We start from the raw sequence: 12012 nt of genomic DNA, 5'->3' as shown, positions 1-12012 counted from the left end.
CTGTGACACAAAGGATGCGAGGTAGTGTTCAGGGAAGACCAAAGCTCAAAGCAAATCCTAGAGCCTGCCAGAACCAGCTCTCCCACTGCTGACTTCCTACCGTATCCTGCTGTTTCCAGGAAAGTCCTCCAGAAGTCTTCATAGAAGGCATTTTCCAGCCGAGCTATAAAAGCGGGAAGCTACACACTTTGGAGAACTTGCTGGAATCCATCGATCCGACCTTGGAGAGCTGGGGAGCCCACCTGATCGCCGCCTGCCAACATCTGCAGAAGAACAGCTACTACCACATCCTGTACGAGCTGCAGCAGTTTATGAAGGTGATGACACCCCAGCCTCCCTGCCTCTCCTGTCCCTGGTGCTCTGTCATGCAGGAGAAGCTGTGCAAGATGAGGGAACAGGGCAGTCATTTGACCCTAAAGCAAATCCACTGGGCTCTCTAACATTGTTAAATATTTAGACTTTTATCCTACATTTAGAGCCAAACTTTAGTCTTGTCCATAACATTCTTCAGAATTCAAAAAATGGGGGGCTGGACAGATGGATCAGCAGTAAAGAGAACTGCCTGCTCTTCCACAGTATCCAGGTTCAATTCTCAGCACCCACATGGTGGCTCATAACCATCTGACCTCCGTGGGCACCAGGCACACATGTGGTACACAGACATACGTGCAGGCAGAATACACACATAAAATAAAATAAAACTCATTTAAAAATAAAATTCAAGGACTATAAAGGTCAAAAAAAAAAAAAAGATATAAAATCCATAAGGAATGATGTTCCAGAAAGCTGGGATCTTTAAAAGAAAACATATACAAGTAGAAAGGCCAAGTTTCCCCTAACTGTCTGAGGTTTCTCAGTACTGTAATGTCTCAGAAATTATATCATCTGTTGCCAAATTAAGACCGAATCCCTTCTCAGTGGAGAATTGGAAGGATCTTCTTTAGATCTCTCCAGGATAAAATAACATCCAACCCAAGGGTCTCTGGGACCACGTAATTACCAATGTAAACTGCCAACTCAGCTGGTGACAGGGAAGAAGGGAGGATCTGAAATGGAGATCACTGGGCCAGAACATGAAGGCCTGCTGTGACTTCTCATGACAAACAACCCCCAACATCTCTGATCGCTCCTAAACCAAACATCTTTTCACTCCTAGGATCAAGTCCGGGCTGCCATGACCTGTATTCGGTTCTTCAGTCACAAAGCAAAGTCATACACAGAGCTGGGAGAGAAGCTGTCATGGTTGCTTAAGGCCAAGGACCACCTGAAGATCTACCTCCAAGAAACGTCCCGCAGCTCCGGAAGGAAGAAAGCCACCTTCTTCCGGAAGAAGATGACTGCGGCTGATGTGTCCAGGTATCGCAATACTCCACAGATGGCCAGTGTAGGCGGGGAGCTGGGGCTGGATGGCAGTGTCTGCTACAACCTGTAAACTGAGGTGCTTGTAGGAGAGGAATTAAGATCACATGCTACAGGCAGGCTGAGCCCCACATTCTGTACAATGAACAAAAAAGGTCCCGTGCAATGTCTCTGCTCCTCTTCTCTCCCTTGGCACACATCAGCCACTGGCCAACCTGGCCTCCAGGATCCTCAGCCTATGTGCTTTCTTTTTTTGTGCTTGTCAGCCCCTCTATTTAGAACATACTATATGAAGAAAATGCTTAGCCAGGCTTTGTAGTCCATGCTGAAGCAAAAGGATTGTGACTTTGAGGTGAGCCTAAGTAGCGTAGCTAGATATAGTCTCAAAAAAAAAAAAAAAAGCCGAGAAGCAGTTTTCCACCTCTAACTTGTTGTCTTTTTAGACTCAGTCACTAAGGCTCTTCTGTCTGCTTCCTGTCCGTTCCTCCTCTAGTATGATCTGTGAGGTCAGGGCTTAAGCCTGCATCCTCACTCTGTACCTGCCACAGAGGTACTCAGTACACATTTGTTGACCCAGTGCTGGGACTTTATCCAGCTCCGAGGTGCACCCTAACTCCCGTGTGTCTGTGAGTGAACCCAGGTCCTTCTCTTTTGCCGAACCGTAGCTGTTTGGAGGGTATCTCAAGCCCCTTGACTGCCTGTCACTTCTTTGGTCTTTCCATTGCTGTGATGAACCAGTCACCCAGCCGCAGACACCCCTCTCCTGAGAGCCTCAGGAGGCTGGACCCTGCCTGCCCTGTCCCCATAGGCACATGAATACGCTGCAGCTGCAGATGGAAGTGACCAGATTCTTACATCGCTGTGAAAGCGCTGGGACCTCTCAGGTCACCACCCTGCCCCTGCCAACACTCTTTGGAAACAACCACATGAAAATGGAAGTTGCCTGCAAGGTACGTCGCCTCTAGAAGACTGCTCACATCTTTCAGAATGCTTAGTTAGCCCAGTTGAAATTATCTGGTTATCTCAGTTGTTTCCTTGATGGCATCCTCCATGCTGGAATGTGAGCCTTGGGCTGGAGGTAGAGTCCAATTTGATCACTTGTATTTCTGGTACTTGGATGCTTAGTAAGTCTCAACATATATTTAATAATTAAATAAAGGCATTGGGTGTGGGGGCTCATCTGTGATCCCAGCACTAGGGAGGCAGAGGTAGGAGAATCACTGCAAGTTCAAGGCCAGCATGATCTGCATAGTGAGTTCTAACCCAGCTAGGACTGTGGAGGAAAACCCGGTCTCCACAAAAACACGATGATGATAATGGTGGTGGTGGTGGTGGTGGTGGTGATAATGATGATGATGATAGGGACCCTTGTTTTTTTGTTTGTTTGGTTGGCTGGTTTGTTTTGTTTTTTTCTATTGAGAAGCTATTTGAATAATTATGATTTCTTTAAGCATATGTCCCTCTCCATCCAGGTTATGCTGGGAGGGAAAAATGTGGAAGATGGTTTTGGAATTGCATTCCGTGTTCTGCAGGTATGATACATCATTCAAGAGTATGCCAAGGGAACCCATGCCTGACATTTCTATGAAATGCCACTCTTTAAAAAAAAAAAATTGTTATCCCAAGAAGAGCAGATTTGCAGGTACATTAGGGGTGATATCAGAAGTGATACAGAACTGGGTCAAATGCCAGGCTCTATATCACTTAGCCACAAGCCAACCTTAGCCTTTCAAAAGGTATCAAAGAGCCCATGTAAGACAGCTCCCCAGAACTGGTTTAAAGCAGAACTCTCACTCATCTTCCCAGGAGAACACATCTGGAAGGAGAAGCCAGAGCATCTCTCCTTAGGCCTGTGGCATAAGGGCTAACCTCGACTAGGTTTAGTGTATTTTTCTGGCAAGTTTCAGCAAGTGAGTCTTTTGATAATCTGTTTCAACACTTAGGCAGCTCTTAACAGACAATCACTATTTCCCAGAGAAAGGAAAGTCAGGGGAGAGAGAATTTGTCATAGGGATTAAGTAGAATGTCTTTTGCAAGTCCATGGAGCCAGGCATGGTGGCACACCCCGGAATATCAGTGTTTGGTAAATAGAGGCAATTAAGTCACATGTTCAAGACCAGCCTGACCCTGTCCTGAAGAAAAGAAAAAGCAAAGAACTGGAAGCTCATAGGACACTGAGGAGGCCGTCTTTGTAATCACTTCTTAAATGCTTGCCTGACTCCAAAGAGAACCTTTCCTGCTTTCCTGTATCTTTGTGGTCCTGTTGCAACTGCAATTGCTTCCCATGGTGGGCATTTCCCCAAATCTCCTAAGTCCGTCACTTCCTACGATGGGTGTCCCCTGCTGACCTAAGTCCATCGCTTCCCATGGTGGGTGTCTCCTGCTGACCTAAGTCCATTGCTTCCCATGGTGGGCATCCCCTTCTGTCCTAAGTCTGTCACTTCCCACAGTGGACATCCCCTGCTGACCTAAATCCATCATCCTACACTCTGTCCTAGGACTTCCAGCTGGACGCTGCTGCGACCTACTGCAGAGCTGCCAGGCAGTTGGTTGAGAGGGAAAAATATGGTGAGATCAGACAGCTGCTCAAGTGTGTTAGTGAGTCAGGCATGGCAGCCAAAAGCGACGGTGACACCATCCTCCTCAACTGCCTGGAAGCCTTCAAGAGAATCCCGCCTCAGGTGCTCACTCCTGGGTCTCTTGGGTCCTCTGCTTCCATATCATTCCATCTGCACCCTCCTCCTCCTCCTCTTCTTCTTCCTCCTCCTCTTCACTGCAAGATCCATTTCTCTTTCTGACTCTGCAACCATGGCCTCCCTCTTACAACCCTCTCCCTGTGTAGTTCATGACTGTGACTTCTGTATCCAGAAGATGTCCCTCTGGAAATGTCTGTGTTCTGAGGAGACAAAGATCAGAGTGGGCCCTTGTAGCATACTGACTGCAGAACATGCCTGTGGGATAAACAGAGGCTCATCCACGTGTGAGCACCGGCACAGGCCCCTTAGGCGCTATCCCTTCTGGTCCAATGCAAGCATAGTGGTGTCATTAGCGCTCATTTGTTATTCTTGTAATGGGAACTGAACTAGAGATAAGAAGCAAGCAGGTGTCCCCCCCTCCCAGAGTCACAATAGCTGGGCTCAGAGTGGATTGAGGTTCTGCTCCCTCTCATGGCTGCCATGTCTCTGTTGTACGCAGGAGCTGGAGGGACTGATCCAGGCCATCCACAGCGATGACAACAAGGTGAGCAGTCATGCCCTAGCCCTGCTCATACCGCTGAGTGCTGCCCTCGCCCTCATGGTAGCGCCATGCAGTTTTGTAGCTCAATTTTCTTTGTTATCCAGGGCGTAGACAGCGGCTTTAAAGCCCCAGAGGGAATAAATAGGCAGGGCCAGATGCACATTGACTGCCCAAACCTTTGCCTACCCGATTCTTTCTCCCTGAAGACTGTTTAACCCTCCATGTTACTCTGAGGTCTCTCACCAGATAGATTTCCATCTTCAGGTCTGAGGTTGCTAGGGTAGGCAGGGATTTCCTTATTCTGGGGGGCAAAAGGGTTTGTAAGGAAAGTCCCACTGTATCAGCTACTGTCCCCATTACTATGACAGAATACTTGACAAGAAGCAATTTAAGGAAGGAAAGATGTATTCTGACTTACAGTGAGGGACACATTCCATCATAGTGGGAAAGGAAAGGCAGGCACAGTGACAGAAGGAGGTGGCTGGCTGGTGACTCTGCACCAAGAGAACATGTCCTAAAACCTTAGTGCCCACCCCAAGTGACCACTTCTTCCCGCAAATGTGCCACCTTCCAAAACACTGCCACCAGCTGCAGACCAATTGTTCCAACATATGAGGGGTAGTTCACATTCAAACCGAAGCATCCACTCAGCCCTCTGGAGGACAGCGCTCCTCTGGGGCCCACGAACTCTTCCCTGTTTCAGACATGACTGAACCTTTTGTCTTACATTGCCTCTGTGCTGAGTGCCAGCCAGGGTCAAAGTGTCACTGGTTGTGGCTGGTCATGGGGATCAATCGTCCTACTGTCATCAGGAAGGCCTCCAGGCCAAGAGAGCCCCACAGAAGTAAAGCCTGGCCATCAGGAGACAAATTCCCCAGCAGCTAAGTCCCTCATGATGAAATACCTCGTGTCAGGCAATGGCGTCTTACACAACACAGGACCACTCCCACTGCGGTGTCCCCAATCCCCAGGCAGAACCTGCCGGCCATCTTTTTCAGTCTTGGTCTTAAGGAGAACTTGTTCTAAACATTTCCTCACTGCTTGTGCAACATCCTAATTAGGTCCCGAGGAAGGTTGGGATTCTCACTTTCTAAAATGACCGTTACTTTTGTAGAGTCTGAATGAGAACCCAAGAGTCAAGCTAAGACAGTTGTTGCTACTGTTCAATTGTTTTCCTCAGCAGCTATTCTAAGGGGCTTTCAGGACCTCGGGTCACAGGTCTTACCAAAAACTGGGTGATCCATTAATCACCATCATCATCGTTCTATTCTAGCAATAACATTCCCCTCTTGAATTCTGTCTGTCAACTTGTGGCATTTCATACAGGTAGGATTAACTGGAGCTAGACGCTTAGATGAGGGCTCACTCCCTAGGGTAGCATATATGTCCAGTTGCTTCAGTGAGTTCACAGTACATCAGATGTTTTCTGTAGTGGGACACTATGTGTAATCAAGCTAAAGAGACCTTGGTGAGTAAAACTCACCCCCCCCCAAAAAAGAGAATGCTTTTTACATAGAGCAAAAATAAGTAAATAAATTTAAAAAGTCTTTGTGTCAGAAATAACTGTTACAGCAAAAAGTCAGCTGCTAGTGGGGGCTCAGCCACAGCTTGTGGAGGCCTGGCTACTGCTCTGCCCAGAGTGATGGCTAACCAGGAGGTGTCAGTGTCCCCCACACTGAGCTGCCACAGAGCCAAACAAAAGTAGCCCATACAAGTCTCACTTGGGTGAGATCTTAAGCAAACCTCTAACTGTGGGTATCCATTTTTCTCCCCATGTTATCTGACAACAGGCTTTAAATTCAGATTTAGTGATGTGATACAGCTCAATGGTAGAGTGCTCGCCCTGCGTGCACGGAGCCCAGGTTTAATCCCCAGTACCACCCACCCAGAGGCTTTTTGGTTTGGGTTTTGGTTTTAATTCAGGATTCCGACAATAGACAACTAGAGAACGGGAATCTGTAAACCCTTCACAAAAAGGAAGGTGTGATCTTTACACATACATCCAGTCGCCCATGTAAGGCTCATTAACTGAACACTGACTGCCAGCTCCACACCAAGAATACAAGGGGCAGGAAAGGCAAACACTGTTCCTGCTCTCAAACCTTGGATTCTAGTCAAGGATATCACCTAAGCTCCAAATAACTATAAAATCACAGCCCGTGGATACTGGCAGTACTGGTTCTGATTCTAAAAAGAAGTTGGGAGAATAGACAGAGGCCAGATTCTGCCTACCTTACTTTCTAAATCTTACTTTACCTGTGATGGCTCTTTACCTTCGAACACAGAACCATGCACTAGCCTGGTGCCTAGAACACTTGAGGTTGTTGTGAAAGAATAATAGGTGAGCGAGAATACCATTCGTCTGCCTGTGCTTTCTGATACTCTCTGTGCTCGCTGATTTCCCTTGGCAGTCACTTCTTTCCAAATGTCTCATCCCCAATCCCTAGGTTCGGGCCTATCTGACATGTTGCAAGCTACGTTCTGCCTACCTGATTGCTGTGAAGCAAGAACACTCGCAGGCCGCCGCCCTCGTCCAGCAGGTGCAGCAGGCTGCCAAAAGCAGTGGGGATTCTGTAGTGCAGGACATCTGTGCTCAGTGGCTTCTGACAAGCCACTCTCGAGGTGCCCATGGCTCAGGCTCCAGGAAGTGACCCTGGGCTGCAGAACCTGGAAACCATAGCCTGGGAACTATGGCGACAGGCACAATACCACACAATGCCCTCCCTCTCCGTCTTCCTGTGGAGTGGGACTTTATGCGCCTGACCCAGGTCGGAGTGAGCAAGTTGGACCGTTCTTGCCTGAGTGGGCAGGAATAGGTCCTTTCACACAAGTGCCATGTAAAATTGTAGACTCTGTGTTTGTCTGGAGATAGCCACTTCTTTCTACCTCAGAGTGACTGTGCGTGCGCATGTGTGCACATCCGTGTGCATGCTCCTGTGCACTTGTGTTTACGCCCAAGCATTTTCTGAACAAATGAGACTCCTCCATTGAAGAGAGGCGCTTTACTTCCTGCTTTGTGCTGGTCTGAAGACCTTCGGTATGTTTGGTTCTTGTCCTAGGTCGGCCTGTTCGTGCACAGTTTCCCCTCTATGCAGACATACATGGTCCTCCTAACAGGAGGGGTCAACAGAATTACAGAGCAATGCCAAAAAGGTTGCTTCTGCCCAAAATTCAGAGAGAATGTTAGAAGCATGGCTGTGGAAGATGGCAGCCTTCCCCGTCACACCTCTCGCAAGCACAAGGTTTTCAAGTGCAGACATCTGAAAGCTCTGGCAGTGGTATAAAGTCAGATCTGGGAAGGTGAGGCCAGGCCCCTTCACATTCATTCAGAAGGAAGGAAAAGGCAGACCTCTCTGAGCACAAAGCTGGCTCTTGCCAGTATCCCTGCTGCAGGATTGATGTGTAAGGACACATGGCTTTTTCTTTCAGAGGCTGGGGAGAGAAATGGTAGCCAGGATCATTGGGACTGAGTGAATGCTAGTCTCTACCTGTTTGCATTCCATTCCCGTTTGTACCTCTTGAATTAGTTAAGAAACCATTTCTCCATCTCTCGTGCTCCCTGTCTGGTCTCCTCAGGGACACAGGGTGGATACCTAAGGTGAGCTGGTGCTGAGAGAGAGGGTCTGCATTTTAGTGACTGATTTGCAAATGAGAGCCCTAAAGAAAGGCCTGTGGCCCCAAGTCTCCCACCAGCCAGAGCTCAGCCTATTGTCTCCCCTTTGCTGCCAAGGCAACAGGAACTGGAAACTGAAGTCAGTGTCTCTGGTGCTTAGAAACCCTCTTCGTTTCTTCTGAACCAAGATTTTCTTAATTAACAGCTGTTAATGGACATCTGTCAGATTCCAGGCTTTGGTCCTAATAGAGAAGAAAGGCTGAAGCAGAAACCTAGCTCACTTAAGGCTGAGGTCTGACAGTGCCTTTCCTTCCTGACGCATAGAACACACCACAGCTCACAGGAACCCCCATTGCCTGAGGTCTGCTTACACTCAAGGCTGTGTATGTTTGCACTGAACATAAGCACTTTACACAACTGGGTTGGAAGTCTTGCAGCCCTCGATTTAGGATGTCATTACCAGATTTCCCTGACTATCTTCTAACTTGAATTGTAAAATAGGTGGACCATTGACCAGGTTAACAGAGAAAAGACTGCAGACCTAAGACATTATACTGTGGTCTCCTGAAAAGCAACAATAATATCAAAGCAGTTGTACATGTTGAGGGGTTGTTTGTCCTCCTACAACCAAGCCACAATAAACTGCCTATCCCACCTACGTCTTAGCTTCATCAGCTTTTTAAATTTTATTATTTACTGTTATGTGCATTGGTGTTTTGCCTGCATGTATGTCTCTGTGGGTGTCAGGTCTCCTGGAACTGGAATACAGACAGTTATGAGCTCCCATGTGGTTGCTGGAAGAGCAGACAGTGCTCTTAGCCTCCAAGCCATCTCTCCAGCCCCATGGCTTTATTTATATAAACACACGTTTTAAATTTTTTCATGAGTACCTGCGTGCGCGCACTCGTGTGTGTGTGTGTGTGTGTGTGTGTGTGTGTGTGTGTGTGTGTGTGTGTGTTGTGTGTTGTGTGTGTGTTGTGTGTATCACATGCATGCCTGGCACCTGTGGAGGCCAGAAGAGGGTATCCAATCCCCTGGGACTGAAGTTACAAGTAGTTGCGAGCTTCCTAATAGGGTTTCTGGGAACTGAATTCAAGTCCTGCCTAAGAACAAATGCTCTTAACTGCTGAACCGAGTCTCCATTCCCTGACTTCTATTTGTTTTGGGACAAGATCTCATATAGCACAGGCTGACGTTGAACTTGCTGTGTAGCTAAAAGTGATCTTTAACTCCTGATCCTCTTGCCTCCACACTCCCTGTTTCCAGACTCCCGTCTTTTGTGTGTTCTGTGGGGAAAAAAAGATGAGTGGGAAAGAAAGTTCAAGTGGGCCAGGCAGTGGTAGTGCACGCCTTTAATCCCAGCACTCGGGAGGCAGAGGCAGGAGGATTTCTGAGTTCGAGGCCAGCCTGGTCTACAGAGTGAGTTCCAGGACAGCCAGGGCTATACAGAGAAACCCTGTCTCAAAAAAACAAAAAAAAAGTTCAAATGGCTAATTTCCTCTTAAACAATTCCTGGAGTGACCATTCACTCACTTAAGATTTCCTCTAATTCCCTATGTATTAAAAACTGTTAGTGGACCAAGGAGATGTCTCAGCGGGTAAAGCACTCAACACACAGGCCTGACAAACTGAGTTTGATCCCTGGCACCCAGATGAAGGTAGAAAGAAAGGACTGACTCTTCCAGGCCTCTGACCTCCAGAATACACACCATGTCATAAACGTGTCTGTATATGCATGCACAAATACATGCTAAATACATGATATTAATAAATTTTAAAACCTTAAAAGGAGGCTGGACGTGGTGACACACACCCTTGATCCCAGCATTCAGGAGACAGAGGCAGAACAATATGAGTTCCAGGCCAGCCATGGCTACATAATGAGACCCTGTCTCAAGAAGACAAGAGAGCAATGAGTGTTCCTGCTCAGCTCCCGTTGGGACTGTAGAGATGGCTCATGGGTTAAGAGCATTGGCTGCTTTTCCAGAGAACCCAGGTTCAATTCCAGCATCTACATAGAGACTCAAAACCATCAAGGGAATATGGTCCCCTCTTCTCTCCATCAAGGGCCTCAGGCATACCGATGGTACATAGACATATATATACAGGCAAAATACCCATATATATATAATAAAACACGTTTGTTTTTATCTACAAGCTTTATGGAATATTTTGTTCTTGAAATAGGGTCTCAATTTCATAGTTTTTTGCTCAGGTGATGGGAGTCAGATGGCACACTGAAACCTTTTTTAAGGTGAGTTGCCATTTTTTTTTAAACTTTGTGATTCCTAGCATGACAAAAAAAAAAAATTAGCCAACTATATTTTTACTATCAATTGATTTGTGAATTTTTTTTTTTTTGAAGAACCACCTGTATGGTATTTGAGAAGAGCATAACTCAAGCTTAGGAAAAAAAAAAAAAAAAACTGTTTGCCTGTCTTTCTCTTGGGGTCGTATGCTTACAGAAGGATACCTGACCTGAGAGCATTCGCTCACATGGCAGCTGTTCTCCCCAGAAATTCGAGCTCATCCTATTTCTCAATCAAAACTAAAACAAGAACAACAAGACAACAAAAAATAAACACAGCAAGCAAATGATAATAATGAAAGGAGACCTGAAAGCCGGGCGTGGTGGTGCACGCCTTTAATCCCAGCACTCCGGAGGCAGAGGCAGGCAGATTTCTGAGTTCGAGGCCAGCCTGGTCTACAGAGTGAGTTCCAGGACAGCCAGGGCTACACAGAGAAACCCTGTCTCAGAAAAAAAAAAAAAAAAAGGAGACCTGAAAACATCTGGTGTGGACATGACACAAAGACATGTCACAACAAAGAACACAGGAACATTCCATCTGAATGTAAGACAGATGAGCAATGTGTTTAGAAACCTGACACAGGCTAGGTTGCCAGAGGCCTTTGGCAGAGGCTTAAGCAGAGTAGATCCCAAGCAAATAAGCTCTTAACACCCAGGCAAGCATATATGAATAGTTACATTACCCTGGTAGAAATAGCCTCTTCTTGGTCTTACCCTCTCTCTTATGTTTTTTTTCTTGGGGAGATGTAGACAGACGTATATTCACCTGGCATAGGGTACCAATGACAGAACAAAGAAATAAATCCTCTCCAGTGTAGCTTGGTTAACCAGTGAGTTTACTGGGGCTACTCACAGGAACATGGGTAAAGTCTCCATCAACTGCATCACTGAAAAGCCCCCCCCCCCACTCCCAGCATGGTCTATGACTCACAAAAACTCCCCCATCCTTAGTAACACCTCTACTGGATTCTTTGTCTTGGTGAAATTGACTATATGTAAGTATGAATAGTACATTTACCAAAGCACCAAATATAGAAATAATTTCCTGAGAATGGAAAAAAATTCTTCATAAGAAAATGGACAGAATGAAACATGTTTAAATCAAAACCAAAAAGGTGCTGGGAAGAAAGCAAGACAAATCCATTTTATAAAACATGACATTTTATAAATCAGACATGTCTATAACAACTGGTTCCCCTGGTCTTGCTCATTTTTCTGCTCCACTCAGAACACCAGGTGGAGAACTTAAGGACTTGAGGAGCAATGGAGCCAATGACATTATTTTTTTCAGATTTTTTTTTATATTTACGTGTATGGGTGTTTTGCCTGCATGGATGTCTGTGCATCACATGCATGCATGGTGCCCATCGAGGCCAGAAGAGGGCATCAGATGCCCTGGAACTGAAGTTACAGACTGTTGGAAGCAGCCATGTGTGTGCTGGGACCTGAACCCAGGTCCTCTGCAGAAAGAGCAAGGGCTCTTAACTGCTGAGCC

The 12012-nt window shown here is 46.6% G+C and overlaps 1 protein-coding gene across 6 annotated transcripts in view; it reads left to right on the top strand.

Moving 5' to 3' along the window:
* Positions 1-8867, top strand: part of Zfyve26 (zinc finger, FYVE domain containing 26) — a 63978-nt gene extending 55111 nt beyond the window's left edge. For 5 of the 6 annotated variants that reach the window (XM_017315012.2, XM_006515647.3, XM_017315011.2 and 2 more), the window contains 7 exons: positions 120-317; positions 1157-1356; positions 2168-2309; positions 2832-2891; positions 3858-4040; positions 4555-4599; positions 7044-8867. In XM_017315012.2, the coding sequence (XP_017170501.1) occupies positions 120-317; positions 1157-1356; positions 2168-2309; positions 2832-2891; positions 3858-4040; positions 4555-4599; positions 7044-7247 (1032 nt within the window). In that variant the 3' untranslated portion in view covers positions 7248-8867. The remainder of the gene's footprint in view (positions 1-119; positions 318-1156; positions 1357-2167; positions 2310-2831; positions 2892-3857; positions 4041-4554; positions 4600-7043) is intronic. The other variant, NM_001008550.1, reaches the window with a different exon arrangement.
* The last annotated feature ends 3145 nt before the right edge of the window (positions 8868-12012 follow it).

The sequence above is a fragment of the Mus musculus genome, chromosome 12, assembly GCF_000001635.26.
Source record: "Mus musculus strain C57BL/6J chromosome 12, GRCm38.p6 C57BL/6J".
Taxonomy (NCBI): domain Eukaryota; kingdom Metazoa; phylum Chordata; class Mammalia; order Rodentia; family Muridae; genus Mus; species Mus musculus.
Note: the sequence above shows the minus strand (reverse complement) of the source record. Positions and strands in the feature narration are given on the sequence as shown.